The sequence below is a fragment of the Mustelus asterias genome, chromosome 19, assembly GCF_964213995.1.
Source record: "Mustelus asterias chromosome 19, sMusAst1.hap1.1, whole genome shotgun sequence".
Classification (NCBI taxonomy): Eukaryota; Metazoa; Chordata; class Chondrichthyes; order Carcharhiniformes; family Triakidae; genus Mustelus; species Mustelus asterias.
This window is the reverse complement of record NC_135819.1, coordinates 42,073,824-42,101,742: the sequence shown is the minus strand read 5'-3', so window position 1 is coordinate 42,101,742 and position 27,919 is coordinate 42,073,824. Positions and strand designations below refer to the sequence as shown.

Genomic DNA, 27,919 nt, shown 5'->3' with positions numbered 1-27,919 from the left:
GGCTTTGTTCTTTAGTCCAATCATCCTTTCCTTCACCTGAAGGCTACATTTGGCTTTAACTCCCAATGTCATGGAAATAACTAGTAGATTAGAAATAATCTTGTTCCCGTATGCACTTAGTGTCTAACTTGATTTAATTTTGATTTGTTTTATTATTGTCGTATGAATTGGTAGACAGTGAAAAGTTACTTGCACCCTATACAGACTAACCTTACTGTTCATAGAATACATAGGGGAGAAGGAAAGGAGAAGGTGCAGAATAAAGTGCTACAGTCATAGCTAGGGTGAAGAGAAAGATCAACTTAATTTGAGGTAGGCCCATTCAAAAGTCTGATTGCAGCAGGGAAGAGCTGTTCTTGAGTCGATTGGTACGTGACGACTGTTGTATCAGTTTGCTGTTGCCATGATTTTTGACCATGCCTTTCTGTCAGCGTTTAATATCAAAACTGCGTATGTAAACATTCAGATGGAAATCCTGTTGTGTGTAACTCTGGCCAGTAGGAGGAAATCTCACAGGCAATTTACTCATCTTTTTAAATGGGAAGTTTACAACTGGATTAGACACTGCGAGAACAATAGTTACGTATTAAAGAAGCTGTATGGGGATGAAAAGCAAAACAAGTGAATTCCATTTTGGGAAAGCAGCCAGAGGATTTGGTATGTTTGTTTTTGTTATGATGATCACGGTAGATTAATATATTCAGCTGTGAAGAATGTGGTCCCAGGAGGTGACACTGAAAGTGCCATTCACCAGGCACTGTTTGCAACCTCAGCCCCACTAGGCTTACCCTGCAAAATGACAGAGCTTGTTTAAATATTTTAGTCTTGTTCTCAGAGCCTGACTACGGGAGTTCAGCGAATGGCAATCAAAGGTCACATTATTGGCCGTCAACAGATAATGTGCTACTGCTGCCCTTCTTTTGAAGTTTCATCAACAGCATGGACCTGATTTTACCATTTTGAGTCTAAGTGCCGAATCTGGGCATCAAATAGATCCGCGCCCGGAATCCTCTTTCCAGCGCGCCCATATGCGTTTTGCTGGCTCCGGTCCGATCTGCGCTGTGGGCGGGGCTTAGCGCTGCCAGAACGATCGGAGCTCTGAACTACGCATGTGCAGTTCGAAAAAAATCCGAAGCAGCACGTCCGGGCGCGCCGGAAAAAAACAGAGAGAGCGGCTCTCTGACCCAGATCATCGGGGGGGGGGGGGGGGGAGGACCCAGATCACCTTCTGGGGGAGGGGGGGGTGGTGGGGAGGAGGAGAGGGGGTGTGACGGGTCCATCTGGCTCACCAAGTCAGTTACAATACTGGAGCATCTACTGAACCATCTTGGATACAAAGGATAATGGCATTAGGGTTCTGCATGTAAGCCTTGCTTATGCTAAAAATTATATCCTTGGTGTCGGCAGCCATTCCTGGTGTTACAGTACTGATAGCACCAGGAAGATCGACCAGTACCATTCATTATCCTTTGTATCCAAGATGGTTCAGTAGATGCTGAACGCAGTATTGTAACTGACCTGGTGAGCCAGAAGGACCATCTTTGTGTTGGGGAACATACAGCTTATCTTGCTAATGGAAGGATGGTGGAGGGAGACCAGCGATCGAGGTAGGTTGGGGGTGTGCTCTGCCGGGGGGGCCTGCCTCCCAGGCGGGTCTGATCCCGGAGGGGTGGGGGCTCTGCCGGGGGGGGGCCTGCCTTCCAGGGGGGGGGTCTGATCCAGTGGCGGGGGGTGCGGGTCTGCCGGGGTGGTTAGCGGAGGGGGGGGGGAGTCCGCGAAGGATGGTCGAGGAGGATGGTAACTTCACAAGGGCAGAGAGGTCTTCGGAGGTTCCCCTGCAGAATAGAAATCCGCTTTGGACTTTTATTCTGCAGGTCGCTAAAAGCGCGGATTCGGAACGGGCCAGAAGATGGTAAAGTGGGATTTGGCGGTAGGGTTGGGCGCGCACAGTTCATTAAGTCGATTTAAATGCATGCAAATGCATTTAAATCATCGGGCTGCCCGATTCGGACCGCGCCCAAATTGGGTGCTGGTAAAGCCGCGATCTGCTCGGAATCGGGTGCAGATCACGGTATAGGCCCGACGCTCAACTTTACCGTGATTTGGGCGCGAAGTTTTGGTAAAATCGGGCCCTATGTGTGCAACAACACTTTGAAAGCTTGGCCCTTGGAATAAAAGCAAGTGGAGGGGCAGCAGTAACAGGGACACCCTATTTAAAGAAATGACCGCTCTATTTTATTTAAACTTCCCTGAAGTGGTGCAGCTCCTTTGCAATCTTAACAAAAAAAAGTAATTTCATGTATTTTCATAAAAGTAACAATACTGATAAACTAATATGGTGGCGGGGGTGGAGGGGGGAGGGGTGGGTGGGTGCGTAGGTGTAAGGTAACATGACAACGACCTGGGATTTATTTTGTTCTGTGAGGAGCTCCACTGTTCTGCTATATTTTACATGGTTGTTCCTTGGTGCTTGGGTTGACAGTTCCAGTGGTGCGTTTGTAACCATGAGCACCAACAATCGCACATTCCCAGTTACAGCCTTGCTGTTATAAGAGGCACTGAGCAGTGGCCAAACCTGCGAAACTGGAAGAATGAGTTAATCCAGGATAACATTGGGAAAATAATAGCTTGCAAATCTGTTCCACCATTCAATTAGTAAGAAGTCTCACAACACCAGGTTAAAGTCCAACAGGTTTATTTGGAATCATGAGCTTTCGGAGCACTGCTCTTTCATTAGATGAGACTTTTTACTGCCTGCACCCTAGTCCAACGCCTGCATCTCCACATCATGACCATTCGATTAGATCATGGCTAACCTGAACTGCACCTTAAGGCTATGGAAACCAATTTTATGCACCTCATGCTTGCAATTTAATCCAAAGGACCAACTTTCTTTTAGCTTATTTGATGACTTTTTGTTTCTGTACAATAGCTTTTAGTGTTTTTACTATTCCCTCTACTGAATTCCATCTGCAGTTTTCACTTAGGCTGTCTATATAACTCATCTGTACAACTTACTGTACACTCCAACTTACTGTCATCTCAAACTCAGTTATAGAACTCTATTCCTTCTTTCAGCTGATATAGTGAAAAGTTGAGCTCCCAATACAGTTCCCTGAGAAATATTACTTTTCACATCCTGCCAATCAGAGAACCTAATTCTGTCTCCCAGCTCCCAACAAATTATCCACCCATATCACAAAGTTGTCTTCATTTCAGTCTGCGCTCATTTTGTTGCTAACAATCTCTTAAGTGGAACATTGTCAAAGCCCTTCCAGAATCACATTTGTCTTATGTCCATTGACACTCCACCAGTCATCTTGTGAGTAATGAGCTCGAAAAAGAATTCAACCACATTCGGCAAACAGAAACTATACTGAGTCTCTTTGGTTACCTGTTACAAGCTTCCAGTCAGTCTGGCCTGAATTTACATTCCTGGGTTCCAATCCCAACGTTGGGATGAAATGTGGGTCAGGAGATGCTGGCGGAGGTAGCCAGCGGGCAATTTTGAAGGAGGTTACCAATTAAATGGCTGCTTCAGGGGCCTTGTCCAATTAAGGGCAGCGGGTGAGCTCCTGAGTTTGGAGGACCAATAGCAGACTGTCAAGCCCCAATAAAATGATGGTCCCACTCTCAGAGCTTTGGGTTGTGGAAGTAGATTAATTCCTAGTTGTCGCCAGCACATTAGCTAAGTAAGAGGACTATAATCACTCCAGGAGTCCGCTGTAAAGGAACGGTGCTTTATTGCACAAAATAAAGTAAAACAAAACCACAAGCCTGTCGTGAACACTAACAGGTCCCAACTGGGACAATATAATAATGAAGCCACTCAGAGTCTTGCTTTATAAAGAGTTTGGTATACGAGCTCCACCTAGTGAGGTAATTACCAATCACCCGGGAGCTCTTATTCTATGAGACCTATAGGGAAATCAATCAGTGATTCCCCAATGCAAGTCCTGGGGGTTTTCAGGGATGTTAAGGTCCTCTGAACTTGGCAAAAAGCCTCCAAAAGGAATGGGCACTGCTGAGATTGTGGATGATTTTCAGATTGAAACCGCCCCAGTCCTGCTACGAGGAGGCCCCCACGGTTTCAGGGACATTCTCCTGACATGATGGGTACCCTGTGCGCCGCATTGAGAATCGGCTCAGACTCAGGAGAGTGTTCTTACCCTTCTTGTTTGGGCTAACATTCAGGACCTGCTGTCTCTTGCAGAATAACTCAGACACCCAGTACTGTGTCGGAAAGCCAGCACAGCGCTTGGTGATGTGAAATTTCAGCCTCACCATCTGGGGTGCTGCCTCAGTCAAATTAATATATAATTCTCTGTCTCTGTTAGATTCCAGTAACTTCCCCACAATTGATGTTATATTAACAAGGTTGTAGTCACCTAGTTTCTCCATTCCTTCTTAAACAATGGAGTGAAATTTGCAATTTTATAAGCTAAAGTGCAAGTCCTACATCTAGAGAGGTTTTTGAGAACTAGTCCACCAAATATTCTTTTTAATACAGAGAATGGAAACCATCAGCTGCTGAAGATTTATCTATCTTGAGTCCTATTATTTTTGGTATTACCTTTTTTCTACTTCTGTTAAATCCACAAAGTTCTTCTCCTTAATTTATTTTAGGTTCCCTTGACTTCTTAAAAATGCTACGAAGTATCCATTTAACAAATCTGTCATTTCCTTAGAATCCATTATAGTTTCACCCTCTTCTGTCCCATATTCCCCATTACCTTTGATATACTTATAAACATTTTTGCTTTTGGCTTTGAAATGCCTTGCTATATTTTTAAATTTTGTTTGGCACATGTTTACTTCCTTTGTTGCTTTTTATAGCTCTCTCATTCTGCTGGATTTCCACTTTTCATTACAGTTGTGTAAGTCTTTTCTTTCACCTTGATACTGTCTCTTATTTCATTGTTGACGGAGTTGTTTTTCAAGGTGTGCACTGTTTTGCATCTTACAAAATATTTATTTGAATACTTTGTACTATTTGTGGGTTTACTCATGAACAGTTCAGTCCCATTTACTGTGGTCAGCTTAGTTCTTATCTTTTTACACTGTCGAGAATCAATGTAACCATCACCTTGGGCTGTCATCAGTCAGCAATGAGTAACCCATGTATTGGAAAACCCTTGGGAATGTGGAATGAAAACAGAAATTGCTGGATAAACTCAGCAGGCCTGTCAGCAACTGTAGAGCGAGAAACAGAGTTAACACTTTGGGCCTGATTTTACCATTTTCATTCTCAGTGCTGAATCTGAGCGCAGTTCAGATCCGATTTGGGAATCTGCTTTCAGGCGCCCCCATTAGCACTCAGCCTGACAAAAAAATCACGGGTCTGAATCGCGCTGTGGGCGGGGCTTATCACGCCTGAAACGATCGGGACTCTGAACTGCGCATGTGCAGTTAGAAATAAATTTGAAAAAGTGCGCCCGTGTCAGATCACTCCTGGGCCGTAGAAAGTGGAGAAAGCGGCCCGGGAGCGATGGCCCCCACAGACGTCACTGTCCCCCTTATCCACCCACCCCCCTCTACCCAGACCGATCGCGACCCCCTGCCCCCTTCCCCCACACCGATCGCCCGCAGAGTGGCAACGGACCCCCTGCCCTCCCCACCAGAGATCCATCGGGCTTTCCCCTGCCTCCCCACCAGTGACCGATCGGGCCTCCCCCCCCCCACCCCCCCCCCCCACCCCCCCAACCACCAGAAATACATCTTACCCGCCTCCCTCCCCACCCCCAGAGAATGATCTGGCCTCACTCCCCACCCCCCTCCCGAGAATGACCTGACCCCCCCTCCCCCTCAAGGTACACCTGACCCGCCTCCTCCCTCCCCCCCCAACCAGAGAATGATCTGACCCGCCTCCCCCCCCGCTCCCCTCCACCACTGATCAGAGTCAGGGAGCCGTTGGAAGTGCTGAACTCACCTCTTCAGCAGCTGGAGTGCCTGAAACAGACTTTTATTCAGCATGTCCATTTCGGCACGATTCCGGATTGGCGAACGCGGTGGGAAAGGGGGAAATGCTGATAAAGTTGGGCAGGCAATTCATTAATTCAATTGAAATGCATGTAAATGCCGTTGCGTCCGTTTTGGGCGCGAATTGGATTGTGGCCATTCCCAGGTCTCGGTAAAGTGGGCATCTGCACGGATGCGGGCGCAGATCGCATTAATGGCCTCACACCCGTCTTTACCACGTTTCGGGCGTGACACAATGGTAAAATCGGGCCCTTTGTGTCCGTATGACTTCTTCAGAGCTGAAGAAGCTTCTTTTTAAGGATAGTCGGGGCTGGAGAAGTTAGAGCAGAATAGAAGGTCAGGGATAGGTGGGAGCTAAGGAGAGATTGACAAAGATGTCATGGACACAGACAGAGAGTTTTAATGGTAGCATTAAAGACTAAAGTACGTACTGATCGTGGCATAAAGGTAAGATAGCAGAATGTTATAAAAGGAGATAGGTCCATGCTCAGTGAAAGCAAAACTAAGGAGCAATTTGCAGATGCCCCTGTGTGGGGTGGTGAGGTGGGGAGGGGGGGAGGGGGTGGTGGTGGTGGAGTGGGTGGTTGGTTTGAATTGGGACAAATAAAGAGGGGTCAAGATGGAAGAGAAAGTTCGCATTCTAAAGTTGTTGAACTCAATGTTGAAGTCCAGAATGCCGCTAATCAGAAGTTGAGGTGTTGTCCCCGCGCCCCCCCCCCCCATTTATGTTGAGTTTCACTGGAGCATTGCGACAGGCCAAGGATAGACGTGGGCATGAGAGCTAGATGGTGAGTCGAAATGGCAAAGGAGCGAATGTGTTCCGCTAAGTGGTCACCTAGTCTGTGTTTAATCTTCCCAGTGTGGAATGTGGGTTTGATTAAGGAAAAAGAAATGTATGTGTTTTAATGTAGTGTGTATTAACCTCATCTTTTTAATAGTGCCAGTTTAACATATTCGGTGGATACTGGTGTAAAAGTTTCCTGAATTCATGCATCTGTTCAGTAACCCAAACAAGTGTATCTATAGAAACAGAAAATAGGAGCAGGAGTAGGCCATTCAGCCCTTCGAGCCTGTTCCACCATTCATTGCACTTAAAAAGAATGTAAAACCAATCTAAATAGGAATTCATTGATCTTCAGCCATGTCACATGTAATTGAAACTTTTCAACTGCTTTGTGGAACCGGCTGCAAACTTCCACACACTGCTCCGGTTAGAGAAGGTGGAACACCCCAAATAATGCTAAACTAACCGCCTACATGTATCTTGTTACCATTGATATATCCTGCTTAGCTTCTCAGTAAAAACTTAGGCATTAATTCATTTGCATCAATGCTTTGTCACTTCTTTGTCTGTGTACTCATAACTAATTCATCCAGTGTTAGGAAAAAGAGATACTTGGTTTTCTAGTTAATTTATATTGCCATTTGGAGAACTTCAGACACTGGTGTAATTATTAGGGTTAGACAATTAATAACTTTTTGCATTTCAATTGAGGTACTTGACAACTTTTTAGAATAAGTGACAATTAATGATTTTATCTTTCAGGTGCTAAATCCAAAGAAGAAAGCAAAGAAGAAAAAATACATTAATTCTGGAACAGTGAGTACTTGTGTATTTGATGGATATATTAAAGGAAATTCAAATGTCTGTTTGAGCCACAGGTCATTTGCAACTTAAGGAGTTGCTTTACTTACTCCTGGATATTTCTTTTAAGGTTATTTTTATTCTGATGTGAATAATATGACCATCATTTTATATTTTCATTTTTTTAGTTCACTATTTCTGCTTCCTTTGCTGCAGGTACAGTATATTGGTGCAGTTTGTGAGTTGATGCATGCGTGTGCATTTGATAGTTTCCAAAATGTGAAACTTCTTATTTTGTCCCAAGTTTTATTGAATTCAATGCTTACTTTTCCTTCTTTGTGCTTGGTCCCTGCAACACAGCATTTACAAATCCTTCACACCAGATTTGATTTGTTAAATTTCATGAATTCTATAAGAGTATTCATGTTCAATTAAATCCCCTCAAATCCAAACTTTTGACTCTGGAGTTTGATGAGCAAATTTCATTTTAATTTCCCCATTAGGAAAAAATGTCTTTTACGGTCTTCCATTCACCTAAACATTAGCTAAACAATACTGTGTGTAACAATACTAAAGTCATGCAAATATGCTTATTTGCAGCACGGTGGCACAGTGGTTAGCCCTGCTGCCTCACAGTGGACCGGGGTTCAATTCCCGGTTTGGGTTACTGTCTGTGCGGAGTTTGCACATTCTCCACGCGCCTACATTGGTTTCCTCCGGGTGCTCCGGTTTCCTTCCACAGTCTGAAAGACGTGCGGGGGCCATGCTAAATTCTCCCTCAGTGTACCCGAACAGGTGCTGGGGTGTGGTGACTCGGGGATTTTCACAGTAACTTCATTGCAGTGTTAATGTAAGCATACTTCTGATACTATGAAATAAATTTAAACTTATTTCGGAAAGGTTTTTAAAAAGAAAATTTGGAAGGAAGGAATTGAGCACGATTTTCAAGACAATAATCAGTGAGGCCCTGAATTTCTGATATGCATTCTCAGCGGGTGAAGCATTCTGCTGGGAGCAAAACAAAAAATAAGCAATTCATCCCTGCAGGATCATATAAATAATTAGAAGATAAGTTCAGAAAGTTCTGATTGTGTCCAAAAAATATGCCCATGCCCTTCTAATGCATCACACCCTAAATCTGTATGAAAATAAGAGGTTGTTGACTTTCACGGGAAGAGCAAAAAGCAGAATGTAATTTAAATGGAGAGAGATTGCAGAATGCTGCAGTCCAGGGGGATCTGGTGCCCTTGTGGATGAATCACAACATGTTAGCAGGCAGGTACAGTAACCCATTAGGAGTGCAGATGGAATGTTGATCTTTATTGCAAAGGGGGATGCATGGAGTGTAAAATTAAGGAAATCTTGCTACAACTGTGTAGGGGATTGGTGAGCCTGCATCTACCTAGAGTACTCTGTACTCTAGCTGAGTTGGCTGGACGGCTGGTTTGTGATGCAGAATGACGCCAACAGTGAAGGTTCAATTCCTGTACTGACTGAGGTAATTCATCAAGGCCCACCTTCTCAGCCTGAGGTGTGGCGATCCTCGGGTTAAATCGCCAACAGTCAGCTATGGTCATCTGGAGCTATGGCGTCTCCACCTCACTGTGTACAGTTTTTGGTCTTCTTATTTAAGGAGGGAAATTCTGACATTGGAAATGGTTCAGAGAAGATTTTCTTGGCTGCATCTTGGGATGAAGGAATTATGAGGTCTTAGGAGGCAAGATTGAGCAGATTGGGCCTATAGTCATTGGAGTTTAAATGAATGAAAGGTGATTAGAGTCATAGAGGTTTACAGCATGGAAATAGGCCCTTGGGCCCAACTTGCCCATGCCACCCTTTTTTCTAAACCTCTAATCTAGTCCCAATTGCCCGCATTTGGCCCATATCCCTCTATAACCATCTTACCCATGTAACAGTCTAAACGCTTTTTAAAATACAAAATTGTACCCACCTCTACTACTACCTCTGGCAGCTTGTTCCAGACACGATATATGATTATTGAATCATATGAGGTTCTGAAGGGATTTAGCAGGTCAGATGCTGAGAGGACGTTTCCCTTCACAGGGGCGTCTAGAACTAGGGAGCACATTTCAGAATAAGTGGTATTCCGTTTAAGATAGAACCATAGAAAATTACAGCTCAGAAACAGGCCTTTTGGCCCTTCTTGTCTGTGCCGAACCATTTTATGCCTAGTCCCACTGACCTGCACTTGGACCATATCCCTCCACACCCCTCTCATCCATGAACCCGTCCAAGTTTTTCTTAAATGTTAAAAGTGACCCCGCATTTACCACTTTATCCGGCAGCTCATTCCACACTCCCACCACTCTCTGCGTGAAGAAGCCCCCCCTAATATTCCCTTTAAACTTTTCTCCTTTCACCCTTAACCCATGCCCTCTGGGTTTTTTCTCCCCTAGCCTCAGCGGAAAAAGCCTGCTTGCATTCACTCTATCTATACCCATCAAAATCTTATACACCTCTATCAAATCTCCCCTCAATCTTCTACGCTCCAGGGAATAAAGTCCCAACCTATTCAATCTCTCTCTGTAACTCAGCTTCTCAAATCCCGGCAACATCCTTGTGAACCTTCTCTGCACTCTTTCAATCTTATTTACATCCTTCCTGTAACCAGGTGACCAAAACTGTACACAATACTCCAAATTCGGCCTCACCAATGCCTTATATAACCTTACCATAACACTCCAACTTTTATACTCGATACTCCGATTTATAAAGGCCAATGTACCAAAGGCACTCTTTACGACCCTATCCACCTGTGACGTCACTTTTAGGGAATTCTGTACCTGTATTCCCAGATCTCTCTGTTCAACTGCACACTTCAGAGTCCTACCATTTACCCTGTACGTTCTACTTTGATTTGTCCTTCCAAAGTGCAATATCTCACACTTGTCTGCGTTAAATTCCATTTGCCATTTTTCAGCCCATTTTTCTAGTTGGTCCAAATCCCTCTGCAAGCTTTGAAAACCTTCCTCACTGTCCACTACACCTCCAATCTTTGTATCATCAGCAAACTTGCTGATCCAATTGACCACATTATCATCCAGATCATTGATATAGATGACAAACAACAATGGACCCAACACCGATCCCTGCGGCACACCACTAGTCACAGGCCTCCACTCAGAGAAGCAATCCTCCACAACCACTCTCTGGCTTCTTCCATTGAGCCAGTGTCTTATCCAATTTACTACCTCCCCATGTATACCTAGCCACTGAACCTTCCTAACTAACCTCCCATGAGGGACCTTGTCAAAGGCCTTGCTGAAATCCAGGTAGACAACATCCACCGCCTTCCCTTCATCCACTTTCCTGGTAATGAGGAAGAATTTCTTCTCTCGCAGGGTCCTTAATCTTTGCGATTCTCCTCCCTGGCCAACACTGAAGGGTGGGTCATTAAATATATTCAAGGCTGAGTTGAACAGATTTTTGATTGACACGGAGAAGTCACGGGTTATGGGTGGGGCGGAGGGGATGGGGGTCGCACATCGGAAAGTGGAGTTAAGCTCACAGCTGGATCAGCCATGATCTTATTGAATGGCAGAGCAGGCTTGCAGGGCCGTTTGGCCTACACCTGTTTCTATTTCTACTGATCCAGTGTTCTTGTACAGTAAAATTGGACAGAAAAAGACCAAGTGGTCTATCCAGCCTATACCATTGCAGTTGTGTTGCCTTAAGCCTCACTAAAGAGCCAATTTCTACCCATCTAGAGCCATTCAATTTCCAAGGAGGGGTGAAAAAACAGAACAAATCTAAACCATTCGTCAAAGTCTGAGAATTTCTGCTTTAGCTCTTTCAGATCATAGACAGAATCATAGAAACCCTATAGTACAGAAGGAGGCCATTCGGCCCATGGAGTCTGTACTGACAATAATCCCATCCCAGGCCCTATCCCCACAACCCAACACATTTACCCCACTAATCCCTCTGACCTACACATCCTGGGACACTAAGGGGCAATTTAGCATGACCAATCAACCTAACCCGCATATCTTTGGACTGTGGGAGGAAACCCATGCAGACACGGGGAGAACGTGCAAACTCCACACAGACATTGACCCAAGCTGGGAATCGAACCCAAGCCTCTGGAGCTGTGAGGCAGCAGTGCTAACCGCGGTGCCACCGTGCTGCCCATGAAAAGATGTTGGAAATTGGCCCAGGAGACCACTCCTCCCTGAATTATTTTACAGGATGCCCACATCTTGTGTGAGATGATCTTCAAATCATTCCATTAGAAATAGATTCAGTTCTCTGTGTTCGTTGCGTTAGCTAGCAACCTGTTCCACAGTGCTGCTGTTCTGTGGGAAAAGAAAAACTGCCGAACAGCCAACCGAGATTTACTCTGATATAACTTTGCAGCCTAACTTTTGGTTTCCCCCTCCAAAAAAATCCAGTTGAAATAATTTGTCCATTTAAACACTATCTGGCGCCTTCTCAATGGGCTGGATTTTATGGCCCTCCACCAGATGTGTTTTTGGTGTGGGGGTGGGAGATAAAAGTGCAGTCACAGGTGGACAGGATGGTGAAGAAGGCATTCGGCATGCTTGGTTTCATTGGTCAGAACAGTGAACACAGGAGTTGAGACGTCTTGTTGAAGTTGTACAAGACATTGGTAAGGCCACGCTTGGAATACTGTGTAGAGTTCTGGTCATCCTATTATAGAAAGGATATTATTAAACTAGAAAGAGTACAGAAAAGATTTACTAGGATGCTACCGGGACTTGATGGTTTGAGTTATAAGGAGGGGCCAGTGGGAGGAGGTGGGGGGAGGGTGGCAGGTCCGTGATCTGTCTGAGCGGCGGATATAACTTTGCAGCCTGACTTTTGGTTTCCACCCCAAAAAAAATCCAGCTGAAATAATTTGGCAGGGGCGGTATCTTGGGCCGCGGCTCCTGCGATTGCAGGGGGAGGGAGCTGATTCAGGCAGCCTGCACTAGCAGGGCCCTGACAGCTCGCTCTTTGTCTGTCAGATCCCCGCTACTGCTAATGCGCAGGTGCAGCATCAGAGGCCTGCACATGCGCACTACCTCCCTCTGCAGGCTTTTGGGGGCATTAAGCCCCGCCCACAGGCTTCTGTAGCTAGCAACAAGCTCGCTCAGAATTTTGCAGGCAGAGTGTATCTGGGGGCCTGAAAACACACCCAAAAGACGGATCTGAAACTCTCCCAGTTTCAAATCTGCCCAGCACTTAGACAAAAAATGGTAAAATCGCCCCCTATGACTCTATCTCAGGCTCTCCTGACTGCCTCAATGTATCCCAGTGTGAAATGTCCTCCGGTTCCTCTGAAAAACCTGCAACATATTCTTTTCCTTTGCCTCCTTCCAAAATGTTGAACTCTGCTTATTTGTAATAAAGCTTTTAGAGGATAGCAGCGTCCATCACTTTAAGGGAAGTGTATCATATGCTTCAGTGTTAGTTTCACTTTGACCTATGAGCAGAGCACAGCTCTGATGTCCTGGGTAGCATGGACAAGTTGGGCCAAAGGGCCTGTTTCCATGCTGTAAACCTCTATGACTCTGCATTGGGAGGCTAGCTTACTGCCTTCATGTTCAATCCCCGACTGGGACCTCATAATATGGGGTGTGTACAAGGCGCCCACTAATCTACCACTCTTTAGGCCTATTGAGGCTCATAAAATGGCAATTATGGGCCTCAATCAGCTCCGCTACCATAATGTGCTTGCCAGTGGAAGATGAGCGAAATTGAGAAGTCTATGTTTGTTCACCAAAGTTGTTGACAAGGGCAGGAAGGAAGGTATATCCTTTGGCAGGTGTCCTGTGAACATGGGGGAGTGGGAACAGTCTCTAAGATCGTACCGCCCCTTGTGCCTCCCTCCTATCATCCAAAACCAACTCCCACCCACATCAACCTCTCCCTAGGGTGCACGATCACTCTCCACCTGAAACACCTGGGACTTATCAGGGTCTTATCGCCATGATCCTCTTCACAGGGGCTCCTGACAGGCCTGGCAATGCCGACTACTGAGCGCTGATGCTGCAGGGACTGCAAGAACTCCCAGCCAATCGGATCCCAATGCACTGACAACAACCTTTTTTTTCCAAATAAAATAATAATAAAGTTTATTTATTAGTCACAAGTAAGGCTTATATTAACACTGCAATGAAGTTACTGTGAAAATCCCCTTCTTAATCTTAATGCCCTTCTTAATCTTAATCCGGTGCAGTAGATGATCATTAATGTTACCTTTACAAGTGGCCTCTTGTCAAATCCTTTATCAAAGGCTTTCTGAGATTGCAGGTAGACAATGTCAACTCAGTCGTTTCATCCACTAAGTTAGCAACAGCTTCTTCAAAAAGATTAGATTCAAATTAGTAAGACTTTTCCTTCTTTTCCAGAAACCATAATGAGAATCCCTAGACACCTGTGGTCGTAAAAAGCATCCTTTATGATATCTTCAAGCATCTTGCATTTTATTAAGTTAAAAATAACGATCCTATGGCTATCCAACTCTGCCTTGTCACTCTTTTGTTTTCAACTTGGGGAGGCGATGGCCTAGTGGTATTATCGCTAGACTATTAATCCAGAAACTCAGCTAATGTTCTGGGGACCTGGGTTCGAATGCCGCCACGGCAGATGGTGGAATTTGAATTCAATTACACAAAGTCTGGAATTAAGAATCTGCTGATGACCTGAAAACATTGTCGATTGTTGGAAAAACCCATCTGGTTCACTAATGTCCTTTAGGGAAGGACATCTGCCGTCCTTACCTGATCTGGCCTACATGTGGCTCCAGATCCACAACAATGTGGTTGACTGTCAACTAGGGATGGCCAACAAATTCTGGCCAGCCAGCGATGCCCATGTCCCACGAATGAATAAGAAAAAAATTGGATCCTTCTTTGCTGCCCCTCAAGTCTGAGGTATCAGGTCCTAAGTTTATTATAAATGTGGGTAAGGGGCTTACGTAATATCTGTCCCTGAGGACCCTTGGATAGATTTTGGCCAGCAGCCTAATCTATTATCGTTTCCAAGGTGGTATGCCATCTATTCTAATATTAACAGTCTTGCTGAAAAAAGAGAAATGCTGTTGAAGCTTTTCATCTTGCAATCATCAGAGCAGTTTTGCTATAACACCGAATCTCGAAGGGAATAGCAATTTATACTGCATGAGAAAAGGGTGCTGATTGGTTGGCAAGAGGACTCCAGTTAGTCAAGGCTGGGGAGAACATTGTTCCCTTTAGATTTGGTATTCTTATAAATCTGTCCTGATGTGTCCAAGGTGAAAAGCTTCAACAGCATGTCCCTTTTTTTCAGCAGAGCTAAATCTCTGTACAACCAAGTGACAATTAACACCACATTATTTTTAGCACCACACTAGGATGGCGTGTTAAATGCATCAGGTGACATGTTAAAATTATATCAGAAAAAAATTGAGTGTCATGCGTTTGTGACTGGTGCAAGTAAGGAACTGAACTGTCCTGATTTGCTGACCTGTAGAACGGTAGAGGTCACAATGAGAAAGGCAACCAATTGAATTGCTGAAACTTAAACCAATTATATTCGTTTTATTTTTGAATGTGGTTTCAGCCTCCATTTTGATATCTGATATAATTAAAGCAAAAATTATATCGCTATATGTATATCATCTGCTTGCAGATAATGTAGTAATTGGGGCTGAAATCATGTTCCTCACTGGTAAAATGAATCATTTAACATCAGCAATTGGCTTGTCTCTCCTTAGTGATTGGTGTTCAACTGATTTGTGAATCCTAGGATTTGAAATTTCATTTAAATCTTGAGCGTGAAGACTTATAACTCGTGTGCATATGTTGTGTGTGAGAGAAACACATCATGATCTGTAGTTTTAGCTCTGTTGTGTGAAGCTTGATTATCCGGAGTGCAGTACAACATCCCCTGTCTAATGAGGCATCATCCTCACAGCACACATTCCCATCTAGTTTCCTGTCATCTGCCAACTTGCAAATGTTACATTTGCAGTGTACAGTACAATATATTATTGTGCATATTACATAGCCACGGTTGACTCACTTTTCCTGTTGGGTTTTTGTGCCTTAAAAGGAATATGCATTTGTTGCTCCTGGTGCTCGGGTGGAGTCCAGGCAGTCTTACCAATTGCTCCAAAGTCCATGCAATGTTAGGAGGGATGACAACACTCTGAACTCACTGCATTTTTAATGTTGACTTCTCCTGACCTGGGATGGGCTGCTGCAACTTTAACTTCAAAGGACTGAGAACTTAAAGCTATGAAAAGCATGAACACTCACCTCTGTAACATTTTTGGGTCTACATGACTTGCCCCCGATGTAGTCCTTGCCTGCTTTCAGCTGCCTGTCAGGAGACAGTTCCAAAATGCTAGCTGGCCCCCAGGAAAATTCAAGAACTTTGCAGAGACAGGCTCCTAAAGACCATACACACACATTAGGAGCAGGAGTAGGCCATTCAGTCCCTCGGGCTTACTCTGCCATTGTCAGATCGTGGCTGATCTGATTGTAATCGCAATCCCACATTCCTGCCTACCATCGATAACCTTTCACCCCCTTGTTAATGAGCCCTTAATGATGTTAACCGGCCTGTTTAGGAGTGAAGGTGAGTTTGGAGACCCACGTTCTCACCTCTTGTCTGGAAAATTGGAGGCATCGGAAATGGAGATGGGAAATCCAGCTGTACGGTCTCACTGCTGGCTTTTAGGTCACTCGCCTCCATTCTGACCCAATTTTGGGCCAGGAAAATCCGTACCCACGTCTCTGTGAGCTCTTGCGTGGAAAACTTTAAGGAAAGAAGTGCGGATAGAAATATAGAAAACAAGTGCTTCTCAGTACTTTAAATATTGTTATCTGAGTTTTGAAAAAAATATCTGTGATGGTGACATAATGTAAGCTATAGGATAGGGACGTTGTAGGATATAGAATGCAGTGTATGCACTAATTGATCATTTAATTTTTTAAACTGCTAGCAAATCCCTTTTAAAGTAAACTTAAGGAAGTATTGACATAAATCTGAAACTTCATTAAAGCCCAATTTTATTTATTCATTTGTGGGACATGGACGTCACTGTCTGGCCAGCATTTATTGCCCATCCCTAGTTGCACTTATTTCGAGGGCAGCAGAGGGTCAACCACATTGCTGTGGATCTGGAATCACATGTAGGCCAGACCAGGTAAAGATGGCAGATTTCCTTCCCTGAACCAGATGGATTTTTCCAACAATCGACAATGGTTTCATAGCCATCCGTAGATTCTTAATTTCAGATACTTTTTTATTGAAGTAGGCGGGATTTGAACCCGGGTCACCAGAACATTAGCTGTGTTTCTGAATTAGTAGTCCAGCGATAATACTACTCGGCCATCGCCTCCCCATACTTAAAGTTAAAGAAATCATGGATGCATAATATTAGTCTTGAATGATAGTGTGAAATGAGTAAATCGACAGCCCACCAAACCCAATGTTCAGCCTTGGTTCAGTGGTAGCACGCTCGTTCTGAGTCTGGAGGTTGTAGGTCCGTGTCCTACTCGAAGCTAATATTTCAGTGCAGTACTGAGAGAGTGCTACAGTGTCAGAGGTGCTGTCTTGCGGATGAGATACTGAACTGTGGGATCGTGCTGTGCACAAATTAGTCACTGCAATTCCTACAGTGCAAACAGTGGCTGTGCGCATCGGAAATACTTCTTTGGCTGTACACCATTTTGGAAAGACATCCTGAAAGACATTGCACAAATGCAAATTCTCTTTCCCATTGGCTTCAGTGGAATTAGGCATGTTGTAAGGTGGGCTGCTGATTCACCATCACTCATTTTGAGCTACTGTCCTAGATTAATTTCACCCACAATATTTCTTTAAAATTTGTTCATGGGACATGGGCATCGCTGGCTGGCCAGCATTTATTGCCCATCCCTAGTTGCATTTGAGAAGGTAGTGGTGAGCTGTCTTTTTGAATCACTGCAGTCCATGTTCGGTGGGTTGACCACGATGCCATTAGGGAGGGAATTTCAGGATTTTGACCCAGTGACTGCAAAGGAACGGTGATATATTTCCAAGTCAGGATGGTGAGTGGCTTGGAGGGGAACTTGCAGGTGGTGGTGTTCCCATGAATCTGCTGCCCTTGTCCTTCTAGATGGAAGTGGTCGTGGGTTTGGAAAGTGCTGTCTAAGGATCTTTGGTGAATTGCTTCAGTGCATCTTGTGGATAGTAGACACTGCTGCTACTGAGCGTCAGTGGTGAAGGGAGTGGCTATTTGTGGAGAAATATCTATATCAAAGATATAGATATAACATATAGTAACAGTAAGCTAAGAATTTTCCCTTATCAAATTGTGCATTTTAGTAGGCAACCCAATATACTAACTGATTAGATTTGATTTATTATTGTCACATGTACAGTGAAAATTATCGTTTCTTGCACACTCTGTAGACAAAGCATACTGTTCATAGAGAAGGAAAGGAGAGAATGCAGAATGTAGTGTTACAGTTGTAGCTAGGGTGTAGAGAAAAATCAACTTAATGCAAGGTAGGTCCATTCAAAAGTCTGATGGCAGCAGGGAAGAAGCTGTCCTTGAGTCAGTTGGTACGTGTCCTCAGACTTTTGTATCTTTTTCCCAAGAGAGTATGTCTGGGGTGCGTGGGGTCCTTGATTATGCCGGCTGCTTTGCCAAGGCAGTGGGAAATGTAGACAGAGTCAATGGATGGGAGACCGGTTTGTGTGATAAACTGGTATAAGAGTAAGGAAAAAAACATGCAACGACTGTAATTGGAATAGAAAGATGAAAGAAACGCTTTTTTAAAATAGCATAGTAATCATTCTAGATCAGCACTTTATAAGGTAATATATATGTATATTCCTACAAATTATCAAATTTTCCTGTTTTAACTGATGCTTCATTATCCTTAAGTTTGCCAGGAGGGTGTTGCAGGGGGTTTAACATTTGTTTGCAGCCTGCATTGTAATACTTTCTCATGAGACAAAGCATGTTATTCTGTTACTTTTGTTCTAGGTAACATTGCTTTCCTTCGCAGTTCAAACGGAATGCACTTTCCTGGATTACATCAGAGGAGGGTGAGTATTGAAGTTGTTCCATTTAAAATCTTGCATATAGAGTACAATATAGTGTAAATCTGTATATTACCATGCAATGATTGGCTTGACACAGGACAATCTTTCAGATAAATGCTGTGATTTACTCCAATACATTATTGCTGCTACTGATCAAGAATGTTAAGCCGAACTTTCAAACAATAAACCAATCCAGTTCTTGTTTTACTTAAAGAAAAGTGGTTTTGGTGGCCATTTCACTTCCCTTTGTCTTCTACATATCCCAAATTGGCCAACCAAAGCATTGCTAATCCTAACCTTAAATCTACCCATTGCACACAAACTAGTCATTCTTTCTGGGGTATGGAGCTGGAGTCCTTTTCTGCTTCATTGCCAAATCTAGCAATTTAAAACATATTGGGTGCGATCTTACCGCCCATTGATGCCATGCTCCCGCTGCAGCGAAGACGGAGATTTTGACGACAAGCTAAATCTCCATTCACTGCAGCAGGATGGGGAAAAACGCTGGCGTGAAAGGTTGGAAAATTCTGGCCAAGGTGACTCTGTTAATAGGTGTTGCAGCATGGATTACTAATGCTTTAAATTTAGAATCTTTATCAGTCTATTAATTATATGCTATTTGCAGTTCTTTGAAGTTACATAGTCTGGAATGTTTGGAGTAAATGATCTGGACAATGCCAGAGAATATTTCCATTTTACACAATTTATTTAATTATGGAAACACTGATATGTTTTTAGTTTCAATACCTACACAGTGTATATTGAAGCATTGATGGCTTTATCCAGTTTCCCTGTCACAATGGTATGACAATACCATCAATTGCCTTGCAAGGAGATAGTATCTTCAAAGGAGGAAGGTGTTCACTATATTAATTGCAAATTGTCTAATTTTCTTTAAAGTGGACCAAATAGGCTGATATTACCTGAGACCTGATGTTAGAATAAAATAAATCCGTGAAATAAATTTGAAAAACACTCCTTGGATACCCAATTCTAATAGATGGGGTGTTTTCTAATGTAAAACCTGTAAATTGATGTTCCTTGTGGAGAACTTTGCGCTTTGAACTTTGGAGTAACTCACCTCCTGACTTCCCAAAGCCAATCCACTATCTACAAGGCAGACATCAGGAGTGTGATGGAATACTCCCCACTTGCCTGGATGGGTGCAGCTCCAACAACACTCAAGAAGCTTGACACCATCCAGGACAAAGCAGCCCACTTGATTGGCACCACATCTACAAACATCCACTCCGACGCTCAGTAGCAGCAGTGTGTACTATCTACAAGGTGCACTGCAAATTTACCAAAGATCCTTAGATAGCATCTTCCAAACCCACAACCACTTTCATCTTGAAGGACAAGGGTAGCAGATACATGGGAACACCACCACCTGCAAGTTCCCCTCCAAACCACTTACCATCCTGACTTGAAATATACCATGATGTGGAGATGCCGGCGTTGGACTGGGGTGAACACAGTAAGAAGTCTCACAACACCAGGTTAAAGTCCAACAGGTTTATTTGGTAGCAAATACCATAAGCTTTCGGAGCGCTGCTCCTTCGTCAGATGGAGTGGAAATGTGCTCTCAAACAGGGCACAGAGACACAAAATCAAGTTACAGAATACTGATTAGAATGCGAATCCCTACAGCCAGCCAGGTCTTAAAGGTACAGACAATGTGGGTGGAGGGAGCATTAAGCACAGGTTAAAGAGATGTGTACTGTCTCCAGACAGAACAGCCTGCAAGTCCAGGAGGCAAGCTGTGGGGGTTACTGATAATGTGACATAAATCCAACCGCTCGACAATCACCAGGCAAGACTGTTCTCTTCCTGTGGGGGGGCACTTCAGCAGTCACGGGCATTCAGCCTCAGATCTTCAGGTAAGCGTTCTCCAAGGTGGCCTTCACGACACACGACAGCGCAGAGTCGCTGAGCAAAAACTGATAGCCAAGTTCCGCACACATGAGGACGGCCTAAACCGGGATGTTGGATTTATGTCACATTATCAGTAACCCCCACAGATTGCCTCCTGGACTTGCGGGCTATCCTGTCTGGAGACAATACACATCTCTTTAACCTGTGCTTAATGCTCCCCCCACCCACATTGTCTGTATCTTTAAGACCTGGCTGGCTGTAGGGATTCGCATTCTAATCAGTATTCTGTAACTTGATTTTGTGCACTGTTTGAGAGCACATTTCCACTCCATCTGACGAAGGAGCAGTGCTCTGAAAGCTTATGGTATTTGCTACCAAATAAACCTGTTGGACTTTAACCTGGTGTTGTGAGACTTCTTATTGAAATATACCACCATTCCTTCGTGGTCAAAATCCTGGAATGCCCTCTCTCATAGCATTGTGGGTCAACCCACAGCACATGGATTGCAGCGATTCAAGAAGGCAGCTCACCATCATCTCCTCAAGGGCAACTAGGGATGGGTAATAAATGCTGGCCAGCCAGCGATGCCCATGTCCCACGCATAAATAAAAAAACTGAAGTGTACATCAAGAAATCAGGTGCGTTCTATGAGGTTAACATTTCAAAATGCACATAGCTCTGAATGGGGACTGCTAACTGTAACAGCAACAAAAACAACTTGGATTTATGTTGCGCCTTTGATAAAATGAAACATCAACAGCAGATGAGCTGAGATGGGTGAAGTCTAATGATGTGATGGAGGTGGAAATTTGTGATCTTAGTGATGTCATTAATATGAGGTTGAAAACTCATCTCCGGATCAAATCTCAAACTGGCTTAATGTTGGCCAGGGAGATGGATGGAATCCATAGCTGGTGAATGGAGTTTGGAGTGGAGACAGCAAACTATGGTTTCAGTTTCCCAATATTTAATTGGAGACATTCCTGCCCATCCAGGACAGGATGTTGGATAAGTGGCGGACTGATAATTTAACAACAACGGAAATGTTAAGCGAGGTGCTGTCAAGGTGGAATGTGCGCTATTAGACACTTGAAAACTAACGCTGTGCCTTTGGATGATGTTGCTGAAGTCTTGTCTCGTGTCTCCCCCGCTGCGGGAATTGTAGCGGGCGAGACAGAAAATTCGACGGACCATTTCATTGAACTTGGGTGGGAATTTCCAGTCTTGGGGTGTGCGCGCAGCCCGAGAATCCCGCTCCATATAATTTAAGAATTTTACCTGTTGTCATGCACCAGGTTCTGTTTGCACCCAGATATAAATCATGAAAAGGTGGGAACACTTAACCTTGACACTCTTACAGCAACTGCACAGGTTTCTTCATTTGCTTAGGCACCACTGGGATTTTATTCACTATCTTGGGAAGGATAACTTCCATCTGGTAAGCTTGCGCCTTTTTCTTTTTCTTTTCTGGAGCAGAACTTCCAGGGGCAGAATTCTGCACCCTCCCCACCCGATCCCCTGGCCAGACTGGTGCGGAGGGGTGGGGTAGTAGGATGTGGGGCGGGGGGGAAGTGTAAAATTGAATGGATGGGATTCTCATCCAAATCTCACCCATGCACACCCAGATACAATTTCACACTTGGGCAGGCATGGCCTCAATTGGGAAACCCGTCCTTTCACCTAATAAGACCCTTAACTGCCACTTCAGGGCCTTATCCCACCAGCCTCAACTTTTAGGCTGGCAGGAGCAAATGTGCGTAGGGTGGAAAAGAGAACTTTGCCCACTGATGCACCTCAATGAGCACCCGGAAACAAGGCTTTAGTACTGAAGGCTTTAATACATTAACAATGAAACTACTAACACAAATTCACCCGTTCAGACTGAAGGGGTCCTGCCGGAGCAGGGGGTCTTATACCCTGCCACCGGAGGCGGGACCCCACTGGAGTGTGCCATGATAACACTTAGGACAGGTAAACACCCTATCCCAACAACGTAGTACAACCCCCATAACAACAACACCCTAGCCCAACAGTAACACAATAACAACCCCAGTGGTGAACCAACGATGGTTCACCACATTCACCCCTCCTTTAGGAACCAAAGGTGGCGGGGTGGATGAAAACAGACAATGACAAAAAAAAATAACAGGATTCACAAGTCCAGACGGTCTGGAGGACCACACCGACGCTGCGATCTTCTCAACACCGGTTGCGAAACCGGAGCAGGTGCTTGCGGTGGCTCTCTCAAAGCAACATCTGGCTGTCCCCTCAAAGACTCCCGGGCCGGCCGGCCCTGATGAGGCGATGGTGCAGGGGATCCTGGAACGTTTGGTGGTGGTGGTGGTGGTGATGATGGTGGCGCCGATCTCCGAGTCTCAGGCAAGTTGTACCTGGGAGTAAAAGTGTTATGCACTGGTCCCGGTGCTGACCGCGCCACGTCTGGGGAAGTAATGAGGAGTAGTGGATCTGTGACTGGGGGAATAGGAGCGACAGGAGTTGCTACGTCCCCTGCGGGCGCCAGGTCTCTAATGGAGACAGTGTCCTCTCGCCCGTCAGGATATGCCACATAGGCATACTGAGGGTTGGCGTGGAGGAGTTGGACCGGTTCGACCAAGGGGTCGGACTTGCGAGCCCTCACATGGCGCCGCAGAAGGACGGGTCCTGGGTACGTCAACCAGGCTGGCAATGAGGTCCCCGAGGACGACTTCCGAGGGAATGAGAACATCCTCTCGTGGGGAGTAGCATTGGTTGCCGTACACAGGAGGGAGCGGATAGAATGGAGCGCATTTGGAAGGACCTCCTGCCACCGGGAGACTGGAAGGCCCTTGGATTTCAGTGCCAGTAGGACAGCCTTCCAGACTGTAGCATTCTCCCTTTCCACCTGTCCGTTACCCCTAGGGTTGTAGCTCGTGGTTCTACTAGAGGCAATCCCGAATGAGAGCAGGAATTGCCTCAAGTCGTTGCTCATGAACGACGAGCCCCTGTCGCTATGAATATAGCAGGGGTACCCGAACAGGGTAAAAAGCTCACTGAATGCCTTGATGACGGTGGCAGTCGACGTGTCCGCACAGGGGAAAACAAACGGAAACCGGGAAAATTCGTCTATTATGTTAAGAAAATAGACATTCCGATCCGTTGAGGGAAGGGGGCCCTTAAAATCTACACTCAGCCTCTCAAAAGGGCGAGTGGCCTTGACCAAATGTGCCCGGTCTGGTCGATAAAAGTGTGGTTTGCATTCTGCGCAAATCCGACAACTTCTAGTAACTGACCTGACCTCCTCCACCGAGTAGGGCAGGTTGCGGGCTTTTATGAAGTGGTAGAGTCTGGTGACTCCAGGATGACACAGATCATTGTGGAGAGCCTTCAAGCGGTCCTCCTGCATGATGGCACATGTTCCGCGCGAGAGGGCATCCGAGGGCTCATTGAGCTTCCCTGGACGATACATAATATCGTAATTATAGGTGGAGAGCTCAATTCTCCACCGCAAGATCTTATCGTTCTTGATCTTGCCCCTCTGCGTGTTACTAAACATAAACGCCACGGATCGTTGATCCGTGATCAGGGTGAACCGCTTACCTGCCAGGTAATGGCGCCAGTGTCTGACTGCCTCCACAATGGCCTGAGCCTCCTTCTCCACCGCTGAGTGCCGAATTTCGGGGCCTTGAAGGGTGCGGGAAAAAAACGCGACGGGCCTGCCTGCCTGGTTTAGTGTGGCGGCTAGGGCGAAATCAGATGCATCACTCTCCACCTGGAAGGGGATGGATTCATCCACCGCGTGCATCGTGGCTTTCGAAATGTCGCTTTTCAAAACCTTGAAGGCCAATTGGGCCTCCGGCGTAAGTGGGAAGGTCGTGGACTTAATGAGCGGACGAGCTTTGTCCGCATAGTTGGGGACCCACTGTGCATAGTACGAAAAGAACCCGAGGCATCTCCTGAGTGCTTTCGTGCTAGCGGGCAAGGGAAGTTCAGTGAGTGGTCGCATACGGTCTGGATCAGGGCCAATGACCCCGTTTTCCACCACGTATCCAAGGATGGCTAACTTACGCGTACGGAATACGCACTTCTCCCTGTTATAGGTCAGATTCAGGCGAGATGCAGTGCGCAGAAAGTGTTGGAGATTCGTGTCATGGTCCTGCTGGTCATGGCCGCAGATGGTGACGTTATCCAGGTACGGGAAGGTAGCCCGCAACCCGTTCTGGTCCACCATTCGGTCCATAGCACGCTGGAAGACCGAGACCCCATTGGTGACACCAAATGGAACCCTGAGGAATTGGTATAGACGACCATCCGCCTCAAAGGCCGTATATTGTCGGTCCTCTGGGCGGATGGGGAGTTGATGGTAGGCGGACTTAAGGTCTATGGTAGAAAACACTCGGTACTGCGCAATCTGATTGACCATATCAGAAATGCGCGGGAGAGGATACGCATCCAGCTGCGTGTATCTATTAATGGTCTGACTATAGTCGATGACCATCCGAGGTTTGTTCCCGCTTTTGACTACCACGACCTGCGCTCTCCACGGACTAGCACTGGCCTGTATGATCCCTTCCTTGAGGAGCCGCTGAACCTCAGATCTAATAAAGATCCGGTCCTCAGCGCTGTAACGCCTACTTTTAGTAGCGATGGGCTTGCAGCCAGGTACCAGATTTTTAAAAAGGGATGGTGTCGTGATCTTCAGGGTGGATAGATTGCACGCGGGGCGTTTTGGGCAATTTGGAGGCTGCGGCTGGTTCCCTACGGCCAGTGAAGGGAGTGGCCCACCGTACTGTAGGATCACACTCTTCATGTGGACCATAAAATTTAGTCCGAGGAGAATTGGCGCGCAAAGGTGAGGTAACACAAGGAGCCTGTATTGCTCGTAGACTGTGCCCTGTACCTCAAGAGTTACCATACATCGTCCTTGGATCGGTACAGACCGGGACTGTGATGCCATGGAAATGGTCTGCTTGGCAGGGAGAACCCGGAGTCCACACCTTTTAGCAGTTTCAGGGTGTATGAAACTTTCGGTGCTCCCACTGTCAAACAGACAATTTACAGTTCTGCCACTAACCTTTACCTCCATCATAGAATGTTCCAGTCTGAAATGCCTGGTCTGATCCAGAGAGATCGACGCCACTGTTGGCCCCTGGGCGTCACTGCATGCTGCCGATGTGGATGCTGAGGACCCCTGCTGGTCGCTCCTAGTCGTCGTGGACCATGATGGCCGCCCCCATGAATCGCACATGGGCGAGGGCGCCAAGCGCAGCGACTCCTGGTGGTCTTCCTCCTCCTCTGTTTGCCACGATGGCGCCGTCCTGAGGTCGCACGTGGTCGGACCTCGTGGGTACTGCAGCGCCGAAGGAGATGGTCTCCGTTCTGGAGGGTTACAAGCTGCACTGCCGTTTTTAGGTTTGGACCTGCAGACTTTGCTGTAGTGGCCTTTTTTACCGCACTGGCTGCAGATTGCCGTTCTTGCCGGACACTGCTGCCGTGGATGCTTAACCCCACCGCAAAAATAGCATCGCTGGCCCCCTGGAGCTGCCGCCGTCGTTGAATCGATCTGGGAGCGCGGGTTCGCGGGGCGAGGAGGGAGCAGAGCTTGCTCCAACCACGTTGACTGCACGTGGTCCTCGGGGTACAGCGCCAAGCTCTTCGACGCCGCCTCCAACCTCACGGCTATCCCCATTGCCTGGGTCAAGTTGAGTTTCCCCTTTTCTAGTAATTTAAGTCTGATATACGAGGACCCTACCCCTGCTACGAACGCGTCTCGGGCGAGGTCGTGCATGTACTGCTCGGCGGAGACGTCCTTACAGTCACAAGCCCTGGCAAGCTGCAGGAGTTCATTGGCGTAGTCTTCTATGGTCTCGCCCGACTGCCGACGTCGTGTAGCGAGGAGATAACGAGCGTGAATCTCGTTGGGTGGCGTAATGTACCTATTCTTTAGGAGCTCGACGGCACCCTGGTAAGTGGAAGCTGCACGAATGGCTAGGTAAATCGTGTCGCTTACCCTTGCGTGGAGGACCTGGAGTCTATCACTGTCCGTAGTGATAGCTACCGAGGCTGCCAGGTAGTCCTCGAAGCACTTCCACCAATGTTCGAACGTGTTAGCTGCACCGACCGCACGTGGGTCCAGTGTCAGACGATCCGGTTTTAGGATCTGCTCCATATTCTCAGTTAATGTATTAAATTGATGCACCTCAATGAGCACCCGGAAACGAGGCTTTAGTACTGAAGGCTTTAATACATTAACAATGAAACTACTAACACAAATTCACCCGTTCAGACTGAAGGGGTCCTGCCGGAGCAGGGGGTCTTATACCCTGCCACCGGAGGCGGGACCCCACTGGAGTGTGCCATGATAACACTTAGGACAGGTAAACACCCTATCCCAACAACATAGTACAACCCCCATAACAACAACACCCTAGCCCAACAGTAACACAATAACAACCCCAGTGGTGAACCAACGATGGTTCACCACACCCACCTCTGGCAGGAAGAGAGGGGAGGGCATCTGACTCTGAAGGCACCCTTAAAATTGAGGTGTCCTCCCCTCCCAGACTTTGAAACTCTGGGCCACCCTCCACCCCTGGCCTATCCTTCAATGCTGTGATCACCCCCTCCTGTCTCCCCAGGGCACCCCTTTTCCTCCCGCCCCAAGATCTCCAGGATGTACCTTTCCAACTGAGTTCCGGGCACTGCAATACCGCTTCTGGCCCCTGCAGGGCTGAGCCAGGTCGGATGGAGAGAATTGATCAGCAGTTCTCACAGGAGGGGCTTCCTTCCTCAAGTGATTGGAAGTCTTGCCCACAGCCAATCAACACTCACATGAGCATTAAATGGCAGTGGGATTTTGAGAGTTGGCAATAACATGTTACGCGCCACTCCCGGGATGGTGAGTGCCAATTGCTCACCATTCTTAAGATCCAACACCCAAAATATCTTAAGTAAATGGCTGAGTATGTTCAGCATTCTAGTCTGTGAATATTGTCCCCCAGCACAGACAATACAATCCTAGGAAAGACAAGCACTAGGGAAAGGCACAAGTTGTGCAGTGGCAAACTAATTATGCCAGAATGAATATGCACTGGCCCTAAGCAATCTTGCTCGATTTCCTGCCACCGTTGAGTATGGTTATCTACTTTCCGGGGACACTGTGCTAAATCGTCATGTGCATGGGGTAATTAAAATGAAAGGGGTGGGAGAACCCAAATCTTGCAAGGTAAGGTGAGAGCAGCTCACCTCACGGCTGGCACAGATGTGTCCACAGCTCCAAGTTTGTGGGTTTTCACAAAATCTGGCCATTGTGTGACAAAATTTGGAATGAAATATGCAGTCCATGAAGATAAAAACTTGTGAACTATTTGCAGAATGTTGCACAAGATTATGTTTTGTGCTGAAATGATGGGTGGGATTCTCCGGCCACGCTCGTCTCAAAACCGGAAAAACCCACC

At 46.1% G+C, this 27,919-nt stretch overlaps 1 protein-coding gene across 2 annotated transcripts in view; it reads left to right on the top strand.

The window, feature by feature from the left end:
• The window catches only part of LOC144507907 (copine-8), a 377,739-nt gene that overhangs the window by 241,283 nt on the left and 108,537 nt on the right, over nucleotides 1-27,919 (top strand). For both annotated transcript variants that reach the window (XM_078235393.1, XM_078235392.1), the window contains exons 12-13: nucleotides 7,526-7,579; nucleotides 18,552-18,613. In XM_078235393.1, the coding sequence (XP_078091519.1) occupies nucleotides 7,526-7,579; nucleotides 18,552-18,613 (116 nt within the window). The remainder of the gene's footprint in view (nucleotides 1-7,525; nucleotides 7,580-18,551; nucleotides 18,614-27,919) is intronic.